Source organism: Mauremys reevesii, linkage group 11, assembly GCF_016161935.1.
Source record: "Mauremys reevesii isolate NIE-2019 linkage group 11, ASM1616193v1, whole genome shotgun sequence".
NCBI classification, from domain to species: domain Eukaryota; kingdom Metazoa; phylum Chordata; order Testudines; family Geoemydidae; genus Mauremys; species Mauremys reevesii.
Genome location: NC_052633.1, coordinates 67,754,400 through 67,779,318, shown reverse-complemented (window position 1 = coordinate 67,779,318; position 24,919 = coordinate 67,754,400). Strand labels below are relative to the sequence as shown.

General features: G+C 48.2%; 1 protein-coding gene across 3 annotated transcripts in view; it reads right to left on the bottom strand.

Annotated features, from left to right (window-relative positions):
• Positions 1-24,919, bottom strand: part of LOC120374956 (myosin-M heavy chain-like) — an 89,352-nt gene that overhangs the window by 17,545 nt on the left and 46,888 nt on the right. The window contains exons 1-3 of one of the 3 annotated variants that reach the window (XM_039495415.1): positions 10,342-10,537; positions 7,219-7,361; positions 1,492-3,298 (exon numbers count right to left, since the gene is read on the bottom strand). In XM_039495415.1, coding sequence (XP_039351349.1) covers positions 1,492-3,113 — 1,622 coding nt within the window. In that variant the 5' untranslated portion in view covers positions 3,114-3,298; positions 7,219-7,361; positions 10,342-10,537. Of the gene's footprint in view, positions 1-1,491; positions 3,299-7,218; positions 7,362-10,341; positions 10,538-24,919 lie in introns of those variants that run through there. The other 2 variants (XM_039495418.1, XM_039495417.1) reach the window with 2 other exon arrangements.

Sequence of the window (24,919 nt, the reverse complement as noted above, 5' to 3'; positions counted from 1 at the left end):
CCAGCAGGGACTCTTATGTGAGCCAGATGGATTAAATGATTCATGAGGCACTTAAAGGATTCCATCATCCCAAAGTCACAAATCAAATAAAGTAAATAATTGCAGGCTACCAGGGAGGGAATTAATAGTACAAGACAAAATTGCTTGGTAGAACTGTAACTGTGGGCAGTTAACAAAGCCAGGAGATACACAGTTCTCACCAATGTGTTCATCAGCATAACTTTATTAAAGGCCCACTCCTGCTCCCGTTGGAGCCAAGGACAGTCCAAATCCACAGAGGTATTTAAGCTCCTAACTTTGATTTCAATGGATGTTAGGAGCCTAAATGCCATCTGGGCCTCGCTCTCTGCAATGGGAGCAAGAGCATGTCCCAAGTGTATCTGTTGTGTCATCTTAGGTGACAAGGAAATAAAAGTGGGTAGCTAGGTCTGCCGCCGCCCTGCCGCCAGACACCAGGGCTGTCGTGGCCCTCGCCTCTTCCTGCCCCGTCTCGCACCAGGTGGGGGAGTGAGGAAGGATGCTGCAAGCGGGAGGGGGGGGGCAGGGCTGGGGGTGGAGCAGGGGTGGGCCCTGGGGCAGAGCGAGGCTGCAGTGTGGGTGGGCCCACAGGCGGAAGAGGCGGGACAGGGAGCTAGCCTCCCCAGGGGAAGCTTCACCCACCGCCCATGGTGGTGAGTTTGGGTATTGTTACAAGCCTGAAACTCCAGCTAGATTCCTACAGAGTCAGAAGCCTCTGGAGCGAAGTTTGGGCTGAATTAGAAACAAATCTTAGGCCAATTTGAATGGAAATCATATGGAATTACACTCAAAGCTGTAAATTGGAGTTAAACAGCACTCCTTGGTTCTAGCCAAAGGGAAATGTTTCTAACACTATCCAGATTAAGCAATAGCCTTTACCATTCATTACTACTATTACTTGGTAGTATTTGGCTAGGTTGGTTCCCCAGGAGAAATCCCAGTAAAAGAATCCCCGTCACTTTAAAACTCAGGTTTTTTTTAAATATAAGTTCCTCTTTGTTTTCTTAGCACCTTATATTTTTAAAATTCCAATCTACTGTTCATTCTTTGTGCTTTCTGGGCTTCATTCAGTCAGCTTGAAGGATCAAAATAGACAAGTCCCTTAAAATGTTCTGTTGATCAGTTTCTAGTCAATTTCCTCTCCAGGTTCTCGGGTACTAGCAGGATGGTGCAATGTTTGGGTTGCAAATGCTAAAGGGGAATGTTTGTGTCAAACACCTACTTCCATTAGAATTAAAAAAATAGTGGAAACATGGGGGTCCGATCCATGACTAGGGTTCCTAGGTGCTGTGATAATACAACTATAAAAAGCCATTTCTATTGGTTAGGTTTTGGAACTCTGAGATCCTAAGCTGAAAGGCTCTGTATAACTGCAGAGTACCGATGCCAATGGGAGTGACACGTACATATTGGGAGGAAGACGTAGACCCCTCAAACCAGGACTGCTTTCAGGGTCCCAATAGAGTATGTTACCTTTTCTTAATAAGATCCAGTGCTGAGCCTATGAATTCATCCTTCATTTTTTGTAGTTTAGCTCCATAGCTGGATAGGTCTGTGGCTTCTAACAGCAGCGATGGACAGCAAGAAGAATGGGCTTCAGAAGCCAGTGCCTGCCCAGCTAAGTGAAGGACTCCACTCAGTTGTCTTGAGTCTAATCCCTGCTGCTCATCACTGCAGACCTCCTCCCCCTCCCTGTGGATTGCTATTGCCTGCAAAGGCGACCTTGGAATCGGGCTAGAGCAAATAGGGACCGGGGACCTATCTGCACTTGACAGCTGGTAGGTACTGTCTTTCAGCAGGCACTGGGTAGCCCCAGCTGTGCTGACCAAACTGAAGCTGCCCCACGCAGCTGGAATGTCTTGATAATGGCCAGAGCCGGCAGCGATGTGGCTTTCATGAAACACATCATCGTAGTCGTCCGCTGTTGCTGTGGAATCGCTGGGGAGTTTGGCCTCCAGGGCTTCTCGTGGCACAGCTGAGCAGATGTTCTTACTGCTTTCCCTTTCTAGAGTCTGACTTGCCAGAGACCCCTCACTCAGGCACTTTGTTGGCCCATTGGTACCCGCAGATAAACGCATCTCCTTGCTTCTCATTCTCTTGAACTCCTCAAAGGTAGGGATGTAGAGCCTCCCTTTATAGTGTCCTTTTCTGCTCAGCTCTGCCGGCCCTTTGGCATCAGTGTCCCCATCACAACCCTTCAGGGATCCAGTGGTTCTGGATTTGACTATCTCTTGGTTTTCCCTGGCATGATGGAGAGTCAGGCTGGGAGAGCTGTTCTGTCTTCTCAGCTGCAACCTCCTCCGAGCTTCCTGCTTGATGTCTTCTGGACTGGTTATCTTGCATGCAAAACATGGCCTTTGTCTCCCCAGCGCTGCTACGGGGCCATGACTGAGGGGAGTGTGTTCCACAAACACCGCACAGCAGTGTACAGCGCACCCGTTTTTGTACTGCTGGCACATCCGGCATTCTGAGAACTCCCTCGCCACCCGGTCGGTCAAAGGCGCTTGGGGACGCACGGGCTTGCAGGGGTCCACCGCCGCCTTGGCGCTGTGAATCCTAAGCTTCTCCTTCAGTTCTTTTTTGGCATCCCCGTGTAGGGCTCTCTCCTCCGTGGAAGGGAAAAGCCACTGAGGCACTTTGGCAAAAGGAGGAAGGGGAACGTTTCGTGCAGATGGTGATGTTTGCTTGGGGTGGAGGGGCAGATGCTTGCAAGCGTCTGCAGTGCTCTGTGCTGGGGCGCTCTCTGCAGAGCCTTCGGACCAGTAACTGGCACCTTTATAGTGGAAAAGGAGCTCATTGTCCATGCTCCGGCAGTGAGAATACAGACTGGAGTCTGCAGCTGTCGCCCAGTGTAGATTCTCCACGCTCCGATACAGCCGGGTTTCTGCAGCACTGGCGAAGGTTGTCTTGTCTATGCAACATGAGTCTACATGGTTGAAGTCCCCAGCAGGAATCTGAGTGTCTAAGTTCTTTAGTGGATGCATGCTGCTAATTGAAAAACCCTTTAGGCCATGTTGTGCATACAGCTGATTATTCTGGCAGCTCAAAATCACCCGGCAGTGTTCCTGTCTCTCATCAACACTGATGTATGTCATAGCAAATGTACATGGATGGTCTAACACACTGGCCTTTACGGGGAGACGAGGGGGGAGCTGGCAGATCACTTTGATGATAGTCAAAGTCCAGACCACAGACAGCAGAAGCCTGCTGCTGGGTACTCACATTAGAGAGCTCTCACATGGGTAGAATCGCCATTGTATGCCCAGGCACAGAGGGAAACCTGTTAACATAAGGAGAGACAGGTTACTGAAGTGGCTCAGTGCTGATACTGACAGTGCAATAGCAGCTGTGCCTCCAGGGCATCCAGAAGCCACAAACACCAGAAGGGAGACAGCTGTGTCCCTGGGAGGTGGACTGTATGGTCTAATTGGGCTATGCCATCTCTAGCTAGTCCACTGACTGCTGCAACTAGAGCGTTTTGGAGAGGTTTATTTCACCTTCCTGCTGAATCCAACGGCGGGTGCTCGCAACAGTGTTGCTTAGATATCATGGCAACAGACACCTTAGAAATACCTGCTGTTACTGTAGATCGTAGATAGGGTTCTGTTTTTTTGGAGTTCAATAATTGCATTATTATTAATTTCACTGCCCTGGAAAAGGGCAAATACAGTGCCCATCTATAAAAAAGGGAAATAAGGACAACCCAGGGAATTACAGACCAGTCAGCTTAACTTCTGTACCCAGAAAGATAATGGAGCAAATAACTAAGCAATCAGTTTGCAAACATCTAGAAGATAATAAGGTGATAAGTGACAGTGAGCATGGATTTGTAAAAAAAAAAAAAAAAAATGTCAAACCAACCCGATAGCTTTCTTTGACAGGGTAACAAGCCTTCTGGATGGGGGGAAGCGGTAGACGTGGTATATCTTGACTTTAGTAAAGCTTTTGATACTGTCTCACATGACCTTCTCATAAACAAACTAGGGAAATGCAACCTAGATGGAGCTACTATAAGGTGGCTGCAAAACTGTTTGGAAAACCATTCCCAGAGAGTAGTTATCAGTGGTTCAGTCAGGCTGGAAGGGCATAACAAGTGGGGTCCCGCAGGGATCAGTTCTGGGTCCAGTTCTGTTCAATATCTTCATACATGGTTTAGATAATGGCATAGAGAATACACTTATAAAGTTTGCGGATGATACCAAGCTGGGAGGGGTTGCAAGTGCTTTGGAGGATCGGATTAAAATTCAAAATGATCTGGACAAACTGGAGAAATGGTCTGAAGTAGATGAGATGAAATTCAATAAGGACAAATACAAAGTACTCCACTTAGGATGGAACAATCAGTTGCACACATACAAAATGGGAAATGACTGCCTAGGAAGGAGTACTGCAGAAAGGGATCTGGGGGTCATAGTGGATCACAAGCTAAATATGAGTCAACAGTGTAACACTTGCAAAAAAAGCAAACATCATTCTGGGATGAATTAGCAGGAGTGTTGTAAGCAAGACACGAGAAGTAATTCTTCCGCTCTACTCCGCTCTGATTAGGCCTCAACTGGAGTACTGTGTCCAGTTCTGGGTGCCACATTTCAGGAAGGATGTAGACAAATTGGACAGAGTCCAGAGAAGAGCAACAAAAATGATTAAAGGTCTAGAAAACATGACCTATGAGGGAAGATTGAAAAAATTGGGTTTGTTTAATCTGGAAAAGAGAAGACTGAGAGGGGACAGAATAGTTTTCAAGTATGTAAAAGGTTGTTGCAAGGAGGAGGAAGAAAATTTGTTTTTCTTAACCTCTGAGGATAGAACATGAAGCAATGGGCTTAAATTGCAGCAAGGGAGGTTTAGGTTGGACATTAGGAAAAACTCCCTAACTGTCTGGGTGGTTAAGCTCTGGAATAAATTGCCTAGGGAAGTTGTGGAATCTCCATCACTGGAGATTTTTAAGAGCAGGTTAGACAAACGCCTGTCAGGAATGGTCTAGATAATATTTAGTCCGGCCATGAGTACTGGCTAAGGGAATGGGCAGTATGATTCTCCAGTCTCTTAGAATGTCCATGCACAGGTATAGAGGGGAACGAAGAAGGTTGTTTGGTTTCATTTTTTGTACCTGAGAGAGATGTATAAATGAGGCAGCTCATGCTAGTGCGGTTCCTTAAGGCTCTGATTGACCCACTGTGGGGATGGGTGTGTCCTAGTGATCAGAAATCAAACTCTACAGGCCGGATCCTCCAAGGCAGTGGTCCCCAACCGACGAGCAATGGAGGACCGTGGCAGCGGACAAGCATCCGCCGAAATGCCACCGACAAGCAGCAACGTCAATAGGTGTCGCCGCTGAAATACTGCCGACAAACAGCATCATCCAGAAGCGGTGATGCCTCTGGATGGCGCTGCTTGTCAGCGGCATTTCCGCGGATGCTCATCCCCTGGCCAGTATGTGGGCGCCATGTTCGGGACCCCTGCTCCAAGGGATTCAGGTGCCTAACTCCTTTTGAGGATTTCAATAGGAGTTAGGCACCTAAATCCCTTTGAGGATCTGGGCCTACCTGTCTGGGTTCTATGACCTGCCTCATGGTAGCATCTGAGCACCTCACAGCCATTCCTGGATTTATCCTTTCAGCCCCCCTGAGGCAGGGCAGTGCTGTTATTCCTGTTGTACATATGGGAGCTGAGGCATAGAGAGAACCATATTTTTAAAGGTATTCAGGTGTTATGCATTGCAAGGCCTATGTGATTTAGACAGCTAAGTCCCATTTTCAAAAGTGACTTAGAAGACTAAGCCTCAGTGAGAGGGATTCAGCCATCCAATCCACCTAGTCCCTGCAACGTGGAGCTACACCTAAACACCTTTAGAAACCTGGGCCCCAGTGACTTGCCGTGGTCACACAGGTGTCAGTGGCAGCTCAGCGCTTCACCACGCGCCCGCCCTCCCTCTCTCTGCACCATTCTGCCCTGAGCCAGACTGTAGCAACCTCCACGGCCGGGGGAGGCAGGACCCAGGAAAGTGTGCAAGGAACCTCCCACTGTGTCTGGTTAATGGTCCTCGCAGGGACCACAGGTTTGAGGGAGCAGAGCCAAGAGGAGAGGAAGCGTTAGCCCTGGGGTGGGGGTCTGCCTCCTCTTCCCATCCCTTTAGGGCTATGGGCTGCCATGAGGTCCTCTGCCAAAGCAGCCCCCTCCCCCGGGGAGCTGCAGGTGTAAAGCAGGAATCAATGTTCGGTGCAGATACCTGCCTGGAGACTGGGGGAGCTCTAAGGGGCCACTCCCCTGCCCCATCCCACTCCCTTCTCCCCATGGAGTGAGGGAGGAGGCGCTCCAAGGGAGAAGGCAGTGGAGGCGCTCTTCCCATGCTCCCTTCCAGCCTGTCACAGGCGGGCTGGCCCTATAAGGGGGTTAGGCCTCAGCCCCACTGGCACCAGGTTTAGCTGCCTCCCTGGTACAGGGAATGTACAGATCCTTTATGCAGAAAGGGACCTAGGGGTTATGGTGGACAAGAAGCTGGATATGAGTCAACAGTGTGCCCTTGTTGCCAAGAAGGCTAGTGGCATTTGGGGCTGTATAAGTAGGGGCATTGCCAGCAGATCGAGGGCCGTGGTCATTCCCCTCTATTCGACATTAGTGAGGCCTCATCTGGAGTCCTGTGTCCAGTTTTGGGCCCCACACTACAAGAAGGATGTGGAAAAATTGGAGAGAGTCCAGCGGAGGGCAACAAAAATGATTAGGGGGCTGGAACACATGACTTATGAGGAGAGGCTGAGGGAACTGGGATTGTTTAGTCTGCAGAAGAGAAGAATGATGGGGGATTTGATAGCTGCTTTCAACTAACTGAAAGGGGGTTCCAAAGAGGAATGATCTAGACTGTTCTCAGTGGTACAAGGAGAACAGATGACAGAACAAGGAGTAATGGTCTCAAGTTGCAGTGGGGGAAGTTTAGGTTGGATATTAGGAAAAACTTTTTCACTAGGAGGATGGTGAAGCACTGGAATGGGTTACCTAGATTAGATATCCCAGTAAGTGAGGGCAGAATCGGGCTCTGTTATTCATGTGGCTTATGACCTGATCATTAATGGATGTAGAATATCTTTGCAGCCACCCTGTTTACTGAGTGTATTAATGTGCAATACAATGCTGAATGCTAACCACTACATAAACCGTTCACAATGTGTTTCTGCTTCCCCAGAAACCAGCATGTCCACTCACCCCATCCTCCCCCTGTCTCCTCGTCTCAGTGCTGCAATTCCTTGTTTTCTTCAGGTGTCCCTCCTCCACGTTTCTCTGGAAGCCCACAGGTAATAGCAAAGAAATAGGATGTTCTGTGATCAACGGTTATATAGTCATTTGTTCTGCCAGGAAAGAGAGAGAAAAACACAACATAAGTGTCATGTAGGGAACAGGCCTTCTCATCTTGAAATAGCAGAGATAAAGGACTCACAAGGTATTGTGAGAAAGTACTGTTATGCTGGAAGATGTTAATGGCTCCCGGCAATGCATTCTTGCTCTACAGACAATCATAGACATGGTTAAAGCCTGTGGGTATGCTAAGTGTCCTCCTTTCTGGCTCAATGGAAGGAGCAATTATACTCCTTTATGTAGTGATAACTAGAAACAACAGAAGCCAAGGCCCAGGATAATGGTTTGCATGACACTGCTGATGAGGGGCAAGGGGATTGTTTGGCAAGCTGTGTGTGTGGGAGAAAGCCAGCAGTCAAGGAGAAATGGAGTTGTGAGCATGGCCCGGAGAGGGAGCAGAAACAGAGCTTCTTGGGGCACAGAACTGACAGGAGTAGATGTGGATATTGCAAATAAGGAAACGGCCTGCTGGTGTTTGTTTCTGTTGTTCAGGAGGACAGGACTTTGTCCTTTCTCTGTAAATAAGCAGGATTGCTCCAAAGAATATACCTTTGTGTCTTTAAGCGTGCCCTCAGAAGCTGTCTGTGTGCTTATTATTATCAATAATGTTTATTGTAGAGATGTTTATGAAAGATTGTGTTTTTGGAGACGTTCCCTCATAAGGGACTGTGCTGTGGGTGTGGGAATTTGGAGAGGCGCCTTAGAGGCGGGGGTTGGGAAGACCATATTGCTGTGTGCTTATTCTTTTCTTATTCATTGGTTTGTAATTTCATGAACACCAAGATTGTTACATTTATTACTGTAGTGTCTAAGGTCCACCTAAGGTCAAGGCCCCATTGTGCCAGGCACCGTACAAACACACAGAACAGTAGACAGTCCCTGCACTGAAGAGCTACTTACAACCAGGGGCGGCTCTAGAAATTAGGCTGCCCCAGGCAGCGGTGTGCTGCGCCGCAGGTCCTGCCCAGCCTGCCGCCCCTAGGCAACAGCTTGGTTTGCTGGTGCCTAGAGCCGCCCCTGCTTACAACCTAAATAGACCGAGGGAGTCGATGCCAGAGCTGGGAACTCAACCCAGATCTCCTGAGTCCCAGTCCAGTGTCACAGCTCCGTCCTTTCCAACAAGTATATTGCAGCTGCTTCCCTAAGTGAGCCCATTTGTCAATGCATCCTGTTCTCTCCCTGTTTAATCAAGCACTGACTTGCCATGTCTTTGATTTCCCCTTTCGTCAACTTCTCTGTTACACAAGAGAGTATTTAAAGGGGAATGGAAACGTTGCTCTGATTACTCTGCTTTCGCTTCTCTTAGCATGTGGCTGATAGTCCAAGACGAAAGAGTCCTTACTGGTGCTTCCCAGCTCTTTCCGATTCTTCTCGCCACTCAGCAAGAACTCTCTTCTTTTTTAAGGCAAAAAGCAAGTAATAACACTCCCCCACCCCCAACCAACCATCCCTCCCCCCCAAACCTCTTCCTGGCCTCCTTGTAAATTAACAGAAGCTACAAAGGGCACAAGCTCAATTTTTATGAACCCCTTTGCAGTGACTTGCCAAAGGTCGCCACTAGCAGAGCTGGGAGTTGGACTCAGGAGTCTTCTGCTCTCAGGGCAGGTCTACGCTACACACGCTGCACTGGCAGAGCTGTACTGATACAGCCTTGCCGCTGTACCGCTTTGACGAAGACACTCTAAGCCGACAGGAGAAAGCTCTCACATTGGCTTAGTTACTCCACCTCCCTGAGAGGCAGTAGCTATGTTGGCGGGGGGAGCTCACTGTCTACACGGGGGAGGGGACGGGGGTTACGGTTGGTATAACTGCATCGCTCAAGGGTGTGGATTTTTCACACCCCCGAGCGACGTAGTTATACAGAGGTAAGTGTGGAGTCTTTGGCCTCAGTCCTGGTGCTCAGTGGCCTGATCACAGAAGCACAACCTTTAACTGCGTGACTTGTGCACTTCCAGAGTGTACCGTATGCCTCTCTGCAGCACCCCCATCCTAGCTCTTTGCTTAGGCTGCCTGCAGTTCTGTAATGCTTCACCCCAGTGATGACAGAGTTTAGTGCTTCCATCTGAACTGGATCAGTCAGGGGACTGCGGGAGCCTCAGAGTGACACTAAGTACATCTTTGCTCTTTGATCATGTTGTCTGCACAACGCTCGCTAGTTTCCTGCCTCAGGGATTAAAAAGCTCCTGGTCATTATCAGCCTCAGGCCAATACGTGAGTAATAGGACCCGGCCATCAGACTAAAGGCATATTCTGATGCCGTGGCTCATTTTATGGATCATCCAAGTCAGTTTATCAATTTTTATTTCAATGAAATTCTGTTATGTGTCACCTTGGAGACCCACTGTTAACCTTCATTTTCCTGCAAAATCCTCCCAAAGCATATGATGTATTTCTAGAGGATTAAGGCTTGAAGGATGAATTATTTCTTCCCAAACACGTAAGAGCCATCCTGCCTGGTTGACCCTCCCAGAGGAGCATTAGAGAAAATGGCAAGAGGATAAAACAGACAAGCACAGGAATAAACATTTGGACACTGGTGAAAAGCATTATGGGTAGCCTCAGTAATGTAGTAATGCAGGCCCAAGAGCTCCTGGGATGTGGAGACTGGGAGGAAGTACGCATTATGAGGTGTCAGTAAAAGATGCAACAAATCATGACAAAGAAGAGCAGGGGGGTTAGCTCCACTCCAGTGGGGAAGGGAATCAGTGGTGTTGGCTCCTCAAGAGATTTGATTAATAGACCTGTCATGGGGGGAAGCTTGTTCCGTGAGCCTGTGGAGAGCTGCTTTTGAACGTCCTTGGATGACAGACCTCTCTGCTACCTCTGAATGGAGAGATCGTACTTCAGTGGACCTCGCCCCCGGGGGTGCAGAGGGAGGAAGGAACATCTCTTGCAGAGCACATCTGCTCTCCATTCATCTCCATTAGCCAAGAAGAAAATAACTTGTGACTCATGCCATAAAGCCAAACTGACCTGTGGTGCAAAGTTCTGGCAGCAGGGAAGAGCTGGAGCACAAACTACAAGGAGCCATCTTCCCCTAGCCCCAGAGGAAGGATGAAATGAGCTAATGGGTCTTTCCTGTCTCTGATTTCTATGACTGAGAAGCTCAGCAGAAAATTGAGTGTCTTGTGGCATCACCAGGAGCATCCTGCAGATGCCCCCCAGTCCCTTCTAGAGATCTAACCAGCTAGCATAAAAGGAAAAGCACATTTTAAAAAAAAACTGCAATTGGATTTTAGCAAGCTGCTATGTCACAGTGAGTTCCGTGGCAACTGAGACAACACATCCCCTTACCGACAGCACTATCTGTCACTCCACTGTCAACATGGATTGCTCTTGTGCATCTGAAATCTTCTTCTGTCAAGTATGTTTTGGTTGCTTAGCTGATAACCAGAGATATTGGGGGGGGGGAATGTCATGCATCTCTATTTTTCATGTTAAAGGTAACAAAAAATAGAGATGCCTTGACTGTATTTGCTTAGCTAGAGCCGAGCTGTGAGAGCTAGTTTGATACTGGAGTAAGGGATAGGTAGATGCGGATATATTTCTTGTACTGCTTGTCAGATTTCTGGTGGATTTCCCTCCTAAGATAACCGAAAGAGCAGTAGCACTTCACTGGTGTTTTTTTAATTGTAGAAGATGAGGTTCAGCTGTTGCAGCTAATCCAGCACTGTTCTATGGGTTTCTTTTTGTTCTTAGAGGAAATTGATGAGGTGAAAGTTTCTGAGTTTGTACTGTCAACACTGTCGCTGGTGCCTGCTCTGTGTCACTTTGTACTTTCAGATGTTTCAATTAGTTTTTGAAAATGTGTATGTACTCTTCATCAAAAAAGATCTGCATGAAACAAACACACAGAGTAATCTAATTCTGCAATGCAAACAGGCAACAGAAGACTCGTATATTAACAACAAGCTTCAAAATCAGCACAACTAAAGCAACCAATTTTTAAAAGGTAGATTTATTTTATGAGAGAGACAAGGTGGAGGAAGTAATATCTTTTATTGGGCCAACTTCTGTTGGTGAAAGAGACGAGCTTTCAAGATCCACAGTGCTTTTTCAGGTCTGGGAAAGATAATCAGAGTGTCACAGCTGAATACAAAGTGGAACCGATTGTTAAATATATGGAGGTAACACGTTGCAAGAAACCATTCAAAATGATGTGGGCAATTAATACCTCTGCAGTTATAGGACAAAGGAGAGTTAACGTGTTACAGATTCATGTAATGAATCTCTATTGAGTCCATGATTTTTGGTGTCTAGCAAAGTTATCAATTTAAGCTCCCAAGCTCATCATTTGAAGGTGTCACACGGGTTTCCTTTGAGGATGAGGACTGAGAGGTCAGATATGGAGTGACCATTTTATGAAATGGATTCACCCATGGGTGATATGGTGTTTTTGTCTTTTATCATTTTCCTGTGTGAGTCCGTTTGAGAGCATAGTGATTATCTGGTTTCACCCACATAGTTGTTATTGTGGCATTTCGTGCACTGGAGGAGGTACACCACATGTTAATACAGGCATGTATAGGACCCATGGCTCTTGAAAGGTTGTTGTGGGGGGTATTGTTCATTGTAGCAGTGGAGATATGTCAGCAGGTTTTGCATCTGTTGTTCTGGCAGGATCTGGTGCCGCTTTGAGTTGGTGTGTCCTGGTCTGTGGAGAGCTTGCTTCTGCTGATGAGCTTGGAGAGATTGGGGGTTGTCTGAAGGCCAGAAGAGGGGGTTTGGGAAAGATTACTTTCAGGATGAGGTCCTGTCACGACCGGGATGAGGACAGTCAAACCTAGAGGTTGGAACAGGAGTTGGGAGTCAGGCCAAGTCAGATACTGTGAGGTCAGAGTCCAAGGCAGGCCAGAGGGCAAACGGAGAGTCAGGCCTTAGGAAGCAGGCAGGGTCAGGTTACCAGGAGACCAGGATCGGGTACCAGGTTACAGACAGCAGTCGAATAGGGACATTGAGGACAAACCAGAATTGGAAGTCAGAGTCTAGGGTCTGTTGCAAGCAGGGTCTGGAGCAGAGATGGGCAAAGCAGTCTGTGCTGTTACTCAGACAGCTCCCCTTTATGGCTTCCTGGGTTAAGTGCTGGTAGGTATAGACCAATCGGGGGCTGTAAGGGGCTGCCACTTGGGTCCTGCTGGGCAGTACTTCCTGCCGAGCTCAGCTTCTCAGGCTCCTCCTATAGGTGCTTAGCCTAAGCCTCCTGTGGTGATACAGAGGTGTCAGCAGCCCAGAACCCCAGCCCTGTAGGTTCTAACAGGTGCCTGTCAAGTATGTAATTGTTTGATAGCTGGTAGAGGTTCTAGTGTGGGGTGGTAGGTGACAGCTAGCGGTGTGCAGTCAGTGGGTTCAGGTTCTCTTGGGATATTTGAATGGCCCATTGCATGAGTTGATCAACTTCTCTGGCGGAGTGTCCTTGTTTAGTGAAGGCAGTTTAGAGTGTGTTAAGGTGTGTATCCCGGACTTTTGTATTTTATAAAAGCTTCATTGACTTTCAGGCTTTATGGGTAACAGGCAGTAATTGTGAATTTATTGTTTCTACTGTACTTTATTGCTGTGGTTATTCATTATCTCAGCAGAGTGTGGTATTAGGGGCTTTTACAGCCATACAAGCAGATCAAGTCCCTGCCACAAACACATTACCATTGATGAGCCTAATCCTGCAACCCTTAACTCATCTGTGTAACACTTGCACACATGAGCAATCCCTTAACTTCTCCAAACTCCCGCTTCAATGGGACCATTCTCGTGAATAAGGATTGCTTACATGTAGTAGAACAGTTACTAAACTGATCTCTAAATCAGACAATGCAGAGAAAACCATACCCACCACAGTCCCTGGTCAATATTTTGTTGCACCACCTCTCATCATTACAGCAGGGGCCTCGTCATCTTAATAATCTATATGGTCTATAAAATGTCATGATATATAGACTTATGGATCTTCTTAAATAGCATGCATTTATCAAAGAAAATAACTACAGCAACAGACACAAACAGGCTTTCACACAACTTGCATTCCAACTTTGTCTCCCTGGTTTACCGTGGGAGACACCCTCTCTGAAACCTTATGCAGCACTAGTGGGTGAATAATATGCTGCAAGCAAACATCTCACTACTTTAGCCAGGCCAAGCACAAAATCTATTCACCCATCCCTTTTACAGTCTGATGACGTACACTACAGTAGGAATCAGGGAAAGCATCCAGCCACATGGATACATGAAAAATGGGGGACATTTAGAATTGCCACAGAGCAAATACTACTTTTAAAGTTCATTTTCATAGAGGTTTACCAAAGTGAAATTAAGCACTCAAAAGAAATAAAAAATCTTACAACAGCAGTGGAAGGCCCTGATTTCCCATGTATTCCAATGAGAGCTGGGGTCTCTGCAACTTACTGTATGCCGTCAGCATGCAGCTCTTGCTAGGCCACTTCCACAGAGACCATTCGTTCTAGTGGAGATAGTGAAACGGTGACAGGTATTTCTGAAAATTACCAGGAGACTTTGTACATCAGTGGGCACATTATTATCTATTGTACTAACCACTGCGGTTTCCCCTTAAGCTGTTTATCTGAGATTTGTGCCATGGATCCGATGGGAAAATGTAGCCTTTGCCAACAGCATCATCAGCTCATCCTCAGCTGCCCCTAGAATTATGTCTGCTTTAAGCTTTGTGCATCTGTGACCAGGAGGGTCCTGTCTGGAGGCACAAGCTACACTGCAAAACTTCCAGCTGAGCTTCTCTCGCTCTTTTCATTTGCTGGTGCTCCCATCCACTGGCTCCCACACCTCCTCTACAGAGACCCTTCTGCCTCTCCTTGCATGCATTCCCCTTTGATGCTGACGTCCCCAAGCTAGTTAACTCACTTTGACAGCATCCAGGAGCTCAGAGAGACAGTGAACATTAGGTACTAGACTCCACAGAAATGTCCCCAAGTACACTCCCCAGATCCAGAAACAAGCTGCTTTCCTAGCTACTTCTCCTTGTCTCTGTTTGTCTCCTTGTCTGTCTCTGTTTGTTTCTTTTTCCATCTCTCTCTCCATCCCTTCCCTTTCTTCATTCCTCTGTCTCTTCCTTTCACTATCTTTCCATATGCAGCTCAATTATCCAGTTGTGGTGTCAGGTGGTAACAGGAACACATTCCAGATCAGAGCCACAATCCTTCCCCTCCTATTGCCATTGCTTCCTAGAGTCCAAGGCTGGAAGGATACAACTAATGTAGGCCAGAAGCTGTAGAGGGAAGCTCTCTACTGCCTCTACTGGTGAAAAGGTGTTGCCACAGAGGTCTTCCTTTGCATAGACTACCCACCCACAATTCCTCTTGTGACACTTGAGGAGTCACCATAACTGGACATGATCTTGGATTTTGGGGGTAGCTGGCTCCTAAATCACTTTAAAGACTTTATTTCTAAGCAGTCAGGATTCTGCTGAAGGGTCCTAAGTGTTCTTGTCTCCTTTCCTGTGGGGACTTTGTTGTGAAAAATGACGCAGGGTTCTGCTTATCTAGCACCTTAATGAGCTACCTCATTAGACTGGGTTAAGTGGTGGTCTCTCCAGGCAGGACCAGGCAAGAAGCTCCCCAGGGACTGGAGACAGACCTGCAAAGAGACACTTGGATGACTAGTACTTGCTGATCCTAACCATGAGTCGAGTTTGGTGAATGGGTGAGGTGGTGCAGCCAAGGGACTGTGGGACATTCTCACCAGTGGGTGGGCAGACAGTTGGATGGACTGTTGCCAAAGTTACAGGAAAGTGACGTGGAGGGTATTTGACTCTTTATATGCATATCTGTTCTGTTGGTGGGTTTTCCCAGGTTCATGACTGTGTTCCCTTTGTGCTTGTTTGTACACAGTCCTGGAGTGTTTGTGAGTGGGGAAGTTCAACCTGCTAAGGGCACTCAAGCAGGACATGTTTAGTTTTTCCAGGTTTCAGACTATAAAAACAGCTGACTCCATGACACACCAGCGGCTAAAATTAAATATAAGTATCCAACATTCCCATTTTATCAATACCTACAAATTAGACATTACGGCTTACAGGCTGCCAAAAAGAAAGCAATTAATAGACCTCCCGCACAGCAAAGGACCACTTTAAACTATCCATGAGGTCCTGATTACAGCAGCTATGAAGGAAAAACCAACCTTATGGCTAATTGGGATAGAGATGCAGGAAGAGGATGCAAATCCTCTGGATTAGAAGAGCAGTTTCCTCAGCTTGTGGTCAACTAGGAAAAGTAACTAACTTGATTGGTCCAGGGTTTTAAACTAGAGGAAAGAGATAAAAACTGACCATCTGTTGGAAAGGATGCAATGAGCAAGGCAGCCTCTTCCACATCTGAGGGAGAATACTCACCTTTGGGAACTCTGGACATTGATTACACAATAAATTTGATTAATAACCACATGTAATGTAGCAGAAACTGACTAATTTTGCTCCTGGGATTTGCCCCTGATGTACAGTGCTTTCAGACTCAATAGTACATTAAGAACACATTTATCTCTGGCTGCAAGATCCGTATAATATAGGAACTGGAGACAAAAACTCCCTGTGTCTATGTCCACGGGGTACAGAACGGTCTGAAAATATATAGCGATAGTAAAGCAAACACATCAGCCAAGGCTTGTCTACACAGGGAAATTTACTGGCAGAACTGTATCGGTATAATTATAGTGCTATAGTTGTATTGTATAACTTCTTATTCAGGAACAGCAGTATAACTATATCGGTATAGTTCTGATGGTAGATTTTCCCAGGTAAACAAGATCCTACCCACACTGACACCCCCCCCCGCCCCGACACCACGCACACCCACAAGGATGAACAAAGGCTGCATCTTTGCTATGAAAAAAGGTGAGTTCTTAACTCATTTTAACTACCATGAAGTAAAATCCTCATGAAGACAAGATAGTTTGTAGTTTTCACACGTACTAAAAATCAAAGTGTCTGGAAACTGAAGTGACAGATTATATATAACAGCAGCTTCTCCAGTCTTGAAGTGGATCTGGGAAGGCAGGGACTTTCCAGATGACACATGAGTGGCCATTTTCAATTGGCCCTAGCAACACAAGCAGCTGGAGAGCATGGGTGAAATCCTGGCCCTCTTGAAGTTAATGCCAAAACTTCTAGTGACTGCCTAGGGGCCAGGATCTCACCCTCCATGTGAAAAGAATTGTCAAAGTGAATCCACAAAAAGAAGTAAATCCATTCTAGAAAGAGAACCTAGTAACAATCCCATGTCTCTGAACTCCTCCTACTGTCAGATGAAATGTTTGGGCCATTCCTGTAGAATACCGTAGTGCTCCTTTGAAGGGATAATGGGTTGGAAAGTTCCAAGTGCCATCAGAGGCGTTCAGAATGTCACACACTGCCCACTTATGGGCAAACTCACACTTCCCCAAGGGATCTGCTGTCCTGATTTTATTTTTGCTGGCTTCCCTTGAATTCTCACAACTCCAGGGGCTCTCAGTCAATACTGTCATGGCAACAAGGAGTCATTTAATGGGCTTTTGCCCACTGAGAGCCAGATCCTGTGAGATGCTCAGTAGATCCTGCAAAATGCTGAGCGCCTTCCACTCTGACTGGCTTCAGGGAAAGCAGAGCAGGCTCAGAACCTCAGCAGGATCAGGCCTCACGACCCTGCATCACTCAGCGGTAATAAAGAAACGCCCCCAAGCAAGGCAAGCATGTGTAACACAGAAGTGTGCGTGCTAATGAGGGGATGCCACTAGCAATCGCCAGGGCAGTATTTGTTCCTCAGAGGGAATAAAGGTTAGACTGTTCCACCAACGTGGTTTTTTACAGTAGGGCCTGGCACCAAGAGACATGTCACACTGTAAATAACTGATTTAGCCAGCAAACTGGAGGGGATTTGAAGCAGAGCAACAGAAATCATTCAGGGCTGAGAGGGCGGGGAGAGGACGCGGGGCTAACTGCCGAGAACTAGCTATGTGTAATTGGGCTAAATGACATCTGAGGGGGATACGATAATGGGCAAATCCTCAGCCGGTGTAAATCAACATCTATGGAGCTACACTGATTGACACCGGGCTGAGGATCAGGCCCAAAGAGTAAGCACTGGAAAGGCAAATGTATCAGGAGGGGAGGAGAGCTATTTAGAGTGGCCATTGAAGGCTTAACGAGGGGGAACGGAGAGGAAATGGAGCAAAGGAAATTTCAGGCTTAACAGCAAGAAAAATTTCCTAACCTCAGTTTGACCGTGACGTATTCTCTCCCAAGGGACGTGGTGGAAATTCCCATCGCTTGAGTCATTTAAAGCTAGCACACTCTGGCTGTTCCAGCAGCGTGGGGAATCGATCCTGCATTAGGAGGAGGGTTGGATAGGATGGCCTAGCCGCTCTCGTTCTGTTGTTTCTGATATTGTTCCACATGACTGAAAAAACTGGTATTAATCATGGACACAGGGCTTGGGATTTATAATGTATTTAGGGCCAAGACAAAGGAAGTGGGAGCAGGCCCACATTTGTACCGGTATATATCAGGATTTTCCTTCTACTGCCATTGGCAGGCGACTAGGGACCCAAAAGATGCCACCATTATCAGGTTCTTTGGGGTTGCACATTTTGATAAATCAGCTACGTAGATGTAATACAATTTACATATAACACTGCAGCAAGTTTTCTTTAAAAGCATCGTTAAGTGACTTTGGTGCTCATGAGAATCAGGGGCACAGAGCACACTCTTGCAGTTCACTCCTTCCCCTGCGTGCCTCAGCCCAGGCACCTCCCTCCTGACCTGTAGCGCTGCTACTGTTGGGACCCTGGCCGCCGAGAACAGAGGCTGCCAGCATGATCAATATGCCAATGTGTGTGATGGCTTTGTGATGTGAACAAATGGGGCTTGGGATGAAATCGTCCACTCACTCACCCTGTGACCTGAGACTCCCTCCGCGGGCCCAGCCTCCGTCTCACTTAGGGCCTGATCCAACACCACTAATGTCACCAGAGATTCTCCCGTTGGCTTCAGTGGGCAGTAGCTCAGATCCCTAATGCAAAGTCACTTAGTTGAAATGAATGGAGATGCATGGGGTCCCCCCCCCACCAGTGAGATCAGAATCAGGCCCCCTGTCGCTTTCTCCAGAAGAGCAAGTACAGTAACCCGCTATCCACCTAGCCCCCGGGCTAGAGATTTACAAACACACAGCACAGATTTCCCACTGGAGCAGCAGAGGAAAACGGGAACCTCTGACCTGGATTTTTATCCAGTTAAGATAATGTACCAGCTCTCTAATCTCACCCACCCACTGGGATGGTGTGTTTGCAAAGGGCTAGACACTGGCACAAGGGAGTAAGAATCTCCCCAGTGCCCTTACAGGGGCTACACTCTGTGATCCAGGTTTGTGAGCATAAGCTGGATTATTTGCTTTCGTCCTGGAGCAGGTGGGCAGGGGGTAGGCGAGAAGGGGCAGGGAGCGGGAAAGCCTTGGTTGCCCAAACCGCTACGCGCTAGCCTGCGTAGCTAACCGAGCATAGGGGATGGGCAAGTGGTCCTTCCTTGGCAGTACAGGCCAAGGGGAAGCAGGGGAGGAGTTGTGTCTACGGCTACTCCTTGGGCTGTTGTAGTTTGCTCAGGGCTGTGCCTGAAGTGACAATCTAGCCCTTTATGGCCACCCTAAGGGACTAATAAATCTGCTCGTATCTATTGCTTGGCCATTTGTTGTCATTAGTGCAGAGGCAGTTTTATTGTCCGGCCTGGGAATGCAGCTGATGTGTGCACGGGGAGGACGGCAGTCCCACGTTTACAGAAATGTCATGCTGTGGAATGGGGCTGGGCGGCTGAGCTCAGCTCTGGAGCCAAACAGCCCCAAAGCTAAACTGGGGGCTGGGGTGAGATATTCTGACTCCGCTCCACCTTAGAGACGGGCCTGAGCCCTGGGATTCAGACCAGGTGTGGAGTTCCCCAACATATGGCAGGGTTTTGGTCTGGTGTGCAGTTCGGGCCTGTTCCTAGCTATGCTCAAAGTGCTTGCTGGGTCTGTGAGCTTGGGGTGAGGATTTAAGGTGTGTGACGGCATTCCCGCATGTTAAAAAGGTGCACAGACAAGCTCCCAAACTACACAGACAAGGGTCCAGAGCATCAGTTCACTGGCAGATTTCTCTCTGCAGACGCAGGCTGGTGCTGGCTCGCAAGGGGAAAGGGTTTGAGGTAAGGTGCAGTTTAAATTGAAGTTGCTGTAAAAAAACCCCTCTATAAGCATTTGAGTCCTGTTCAAAACACAGGGCTCAGACAGGGGAACAAAAATGGTGTTTGCTAGGTGGAACTGCCATAATTAGCAGGAGAACAGGTTTTACAGCTTATAATTAACAGAATGCAAAAAATCATGGGACAAAAACAATTTTAGAATAACTTGCATCCTCCTATACCTGTGGGCTTTTGTCTTTCCTCTTCTCTCTGAGAAGGCTGTGTCCATTCAGCAGTCAAGAGGCATGACTGCAGTACAAGTAGGCAGACCTCCATGTTCACGTAAGGCTGGTCAAGCCAGCTCGTTTAAAAATAGCAACGTTGCCACGGCAGCACAGGCTAGACGCCCGAGTACAATCCCACCCTGGGCCCTACGTACGTACTCAGGTGGCTAGGACAAGCTGCCGCTCATGTCTGTGCAGCGATGCTGCTGGTTTTAGGGAGTTAGCTCAATCAAAATGAGCTCTTCCTGTTCTGACTGCAGTATAGACATACCCAGCATCAAAGCCGATCACTTTATAAGTAAAAAGACGGGGTTTTACTGGCAGCCCTGCAAATTCTCAGGGATCTGAAAGTCATGTTGGGCAGAAGCATCTTCACCAGTCAGAAAGATTTTGCAGTTCACATTTATTTAACAGTTGCGTTGATATGTTAGCCAGACTAGAATTCAGTTCCAGACCAGATTCATTAGCTGTGCTGACTCTGCAGGGCAAATGGGCATAAAAGAAGTAACAATCTACATTGAGTGACCGAAGTCAGCAGATGTGACTCTGACTACAATCAGGGGGCTGATCTGCACAATCGGAAGGTGCAATGTTTTACAGTCGCTTTATTAACCATGAGTAAGGCTAAGATTTTGGCATGGGTATTTTTAGTAAAAGCCACAGACAGCTCACGGGCAATAAAGAAAAATTCACAGAAGCCCGTGACCTGTCCCGGACTTTTACTAAAAATATCCATGAAAAAATGGGAAGGGGCTGGGCAGCTGCGGAGTGGCTGGGAGCTCCAGGGCCCCCACCACCCATGTGGGCTCAGAGCTCCCCATGGTGACAGGAAGCTCCAGGGTGCCCCTGCCCCCTCCCCAGAGGTGGGGAGCTGCGGGGATACCCCGTGCTGTGGCAATGGTGAGAGCTGCCAGGGTCCCCCTTTCTTGGAGGCGGGGAGCTGCTGGGGTCCCCCTGTCACCTGCAGCGGCCGGGAGCTGTGGGGTACCCCTGCTGCCCATGGCAGCCCAGAGCTTGGAGGCCCATTGCCTCAGGTGGCATGGGTACCTCACAGCTCCCTGCTGCTGTGTGAAGCGGCAGGACCCTGCAGCTCCCAGCCCCTGGGGCTGATGTCACGGACGTCTTTGGAAGTCACAGATTCTGTGACCTCCATGACAACATTGTAGCCTTAATCTTGAGCTCCTGAAATCAGTGGGAGAAGAGCTTTCTCTCCTTCTGCTCCTGCTGCCTGGAAAAACTCCCTGAGAAAACCCAAACATCCACTACCTTCTCTTCCTGCCCATCCAATCCCCTCTTAAGACTCACCATTCAGGAGCCCTACAACTCCCACCTTGCTTGGTTATGGCCAGACAGGTGATGAGCTCTGACTGTTTCTCTTCACCCTCTTTTTGTCCCCACTCCCTACTTCTAATGCCACTTAAAAAACCCTACAACTCTATAATTAACCAAACCAGGCCCATTTTTTCACAGGGCCACTTCCCCGAATGCTCTAACCTCATTCCCTGCCCTCCATCTGGCTGTGTCGTTAGATTGCAAGACCTTCAGGACCACGATCTTGTCCTTTTCTCTGTTTGCACATTGCAATGGAGCCCCCAATGGGTTCAGGGCCCCTTAGGTGCTATCTTATTATTAAATATTAAGCGTTTGCTCAGAACATTGCAGGATCGGGCCCCATAAGCACCCTAAGGGTGAAATCTTGGCCCTTCTGTAGTCAATGCAAGTTTTGCCATTGATTTCACTAGGGCCAGGATTTCTTCCTAAAGCTGATACCTTCAGAGTGAAAAGTAGGACAAAAAGTCTGATAACTTGGGATCTGCCTCTTTCCTCTCTTAACTCCCATCCCTTACAATCCTGGGGGTGTTTATCTTTGGGGTTCAAAGGGTTTATTTTGTGCACGTACTGAGTCTGCATGGTCCTCCCCAGAAAGGTGGCGTGTTCCCGGTGGCTAACAGGAGCACACGGGGCAGGTATTGTGTTTCAAATCCCATTCCTTAATATAGGTCTTAAATAGCCTCCCCTTTTTTATCTGTAAGCTCTCACCTGCAGCAAGGAAATCTTAATTCTCTTTTAAGTCAAGAACAAAGGCTGTGGAGTCAGGGACAGCCTCGGAGAGAGAGAAATAAAGACTCAGAAAGCTATAAACTCAGCCAGCGTGGAAAATAGCCCGAGGAGCAGAAATGGGAGGCAAAGCCATTTAAATTGGTCACACAGTCTCCTCTTGCATCAAATCCCCAAGAGGCCGGGAAAAAGCAGTGTCGACTCAGAATGTGAAATTGGGGTAGTTTCAAGGCATGGGTCTGTGATGGGGAGAAATGCAGCCCTAGGGCTCAGGATCCCACTCTTCGGTCACACTGACTAGGTTTGGCCTTTCCCCACTGTCTCTGTGGGGTGGCCCCAGCCTGCAACGGAGCATGTTTCATACAATGGGCATGTTCATAAAATGAACATGTCAAACGAGTATCCTGTGCGGGAAAGTGTCTGAATTTGACTGCTGGCCCCTCGAGGAAGGGAGTGGAGCCTTCCCAGAGGCAGAGCTCTCCTTAGAGCCAGGGGGAGAGAATGGTGTTTGCGTACACTTCTGGGCTGCGCTAGGTGCTGGCGGATGGAGTCAATATCAGTGTGGTTGGAGAGAGGGGCTGGTGCATAGGAGTGGAAGGAGCCAGGACCTGTGTGTAGATGTGTGTATCTCATTAAGTCAGGAAACAGCCAATCAGTGCCTAGATGCCATGGTAGTAGATGCTACCGAATGTAACAAATACATAGATGACATGTAACCAGACTTTGTTACATTTTGTTGAGACCAAGAGATCAATCATCCCCCACCACAGACTACTGTAGGCATGTAAGGTTAAGGTACAGCTACGTCCCATGATTGGGAGGGGAAAACATGGTGCTGAGCTCCCTGCACTTCTATTCCAGTCAAAGGGATGGTCAAGCCAAGCCATTGGTCCCACGCTGTCTGGTTAAGATGATAATCAATGGGGGAGCTGCTTTGTGGACAGAAAGAGCCCAATTCTACACCAACGGAAGTCAATGGCAAAACTCTCATTGTCTTTGGAGGTGTGGACTCTAGCTCGAAATGAAGAGGATTTGTAAGGCAGGGGCCAGCAGGACAAAGCTCAGATTCTACCCAAACCCTAGAGAGCAAATGTACAAATCAGCCTTGGGGACACACAGAACAAAGAGAGGGGATTTTAGAAGGCATTTGCCATGCCACCACTCTGGACTATCGATACATGGGGCTTATACGGCCCTTCGCAATCTTTAATGTCTTTGCTCTCCTACCACCCATGTGAGGTTGGGCAGTGCTATTCTCCCCATTTGACAGATGGGCAATTGAGGCATGGAGCAGCTACACGCCTTCCCAAGGCCACACAGGAAGTCTGTGGCAGAGCAGCAAGTTGAACCCGGCTCTTCCAAATCCTAGGTTAGAGCCCTAACCACTTGACTGTCCTGCCTCTTGCAAGGGCAACTGCTTGACTGTCCAAGGAGCTGGAAGCCTGGCTCTTATCAATTCCCTCAGAGCTGCAAGGATTACAGTAAGGGGAAGCATAGCTCCCTCTCCTCTGCTAAAAGCAGGAGAATGCCCCCTCCTGCTTCAATCTGCTGTCACCACCGCCTGTCAGGCATATTCTCCTTCCTGAGCATTCCCTGCTCACCAGGCTAACGGAACCCAACAAGACCTGGGCCAAAGTGAGACAAGGCTCAGGATGAGAGAGTTGGATGGAAGTCCTTTGAGCTGTTAGGCAGCTCTGTCCTCCTCTTTCATGGACATCAGGCCATGCAGGCTGAGGGGGGAGGACATCTACTGTTCTGAGTGATGGTCAGGACTCCATGCAAGGAGGAATAGGCCAGGTTCTGGCACTTCTCCAGCGGCCCCCTGGCTTTCTGTACAACTTGAGTTTTCAGTCCTTATCTGTGAAGGAACCCTTGCAAAGGTGGAAGAGATGCGGTGCTCCTGAGTGAGTCTGCAGACACACAGCCTGAAGCAATAGTGCTAGGAGGTGTCTGAGCTATCCTCATTCACCTCACTGGGTGTTAACCCTGAAGCCAAACAACTCTTTAAATCTGAACATGGCTACCTATTTCAGTGCTTATTTTAGCAGGAACATCCAGCGTGGTTGGATACTGAAGTTAAGAGATGGAAGAGACCTGTTAGGGCCCCTGTCCATCCCCCTGCCAGTGCAGGATGCTCCTTACAGTATGTTCTCCAGTGTTTTGTCCAGTCTGGGTTTGAAGTCCCACAGTTCAGTGCTTCCACCGCTGGGACTAGGGACACTTTCCTGGGCTAGGGACAATCCCCCAGCCTCAGAGGTCTCACTGGCAGTAGGGCTCACTGGTTTCATGCAGCCTAAATTTTACTTTGCGTAATATCATCCCTTTGCTCCTAGCTCTTCTCCAGATGTGAAGTGAGCCACCACCCCCGGTGAACAGAGGTGGCAGTGAAGAAGGGAAGGGAGGGCACCGCTGTTAGGGAAAACAGGCAAAGAGCACAGGGAATTTTGGCCCCTGGTGCCATGGGCTCTGGAGGGGCCTGTTTGCAGCCCTTACTTGATGAGACCCTTTGAAAAGCAGAATGGGTGGCTGGAGGGGGAGTTGCCATGACCCAGGGCTGCCATGATGATGTGGAGGAAAGTCAAATAAGGGCAGAAAATGAAGTGGTTCCCAACCCTGCCTCTCTTCAGCAGCACCTCAGCCTCAGTTTCCCAATGATCTTTGGGTACGTCTACACAGCAACTGAACAGCCATGGCGAGACTAGGTCAGCCGGCTCGGGCTCGTGGGGCTCGGGCGGCAGAGGTTGTAAATTGCAGTGTAAACGTTCGGGCTTGGTCTGGAGCCTGGGCTCTGGGACCCTCTCCACTTGCGGGGATCCCAGAGCCCAGGCTTCATCCTAGACCCCAATTTTACAGTCCAACAGCCTGAATCTGCTGACCCGGGCTAGCCATAGATGTTTAATTGCTGTGCAGACATACCCTTGGTGTCTGGTTGCATCATCCCAGCAAGCAGCCCACCAACCTCCTGGTTAATACAGAGTGAGAAGAATATCAATGTGGTTATTGCTCAGAGCCAGAGACAGTAGCCAATTATTCTGTACTGCATGTTAGGCCATGAAGGGATCTTTCTGCA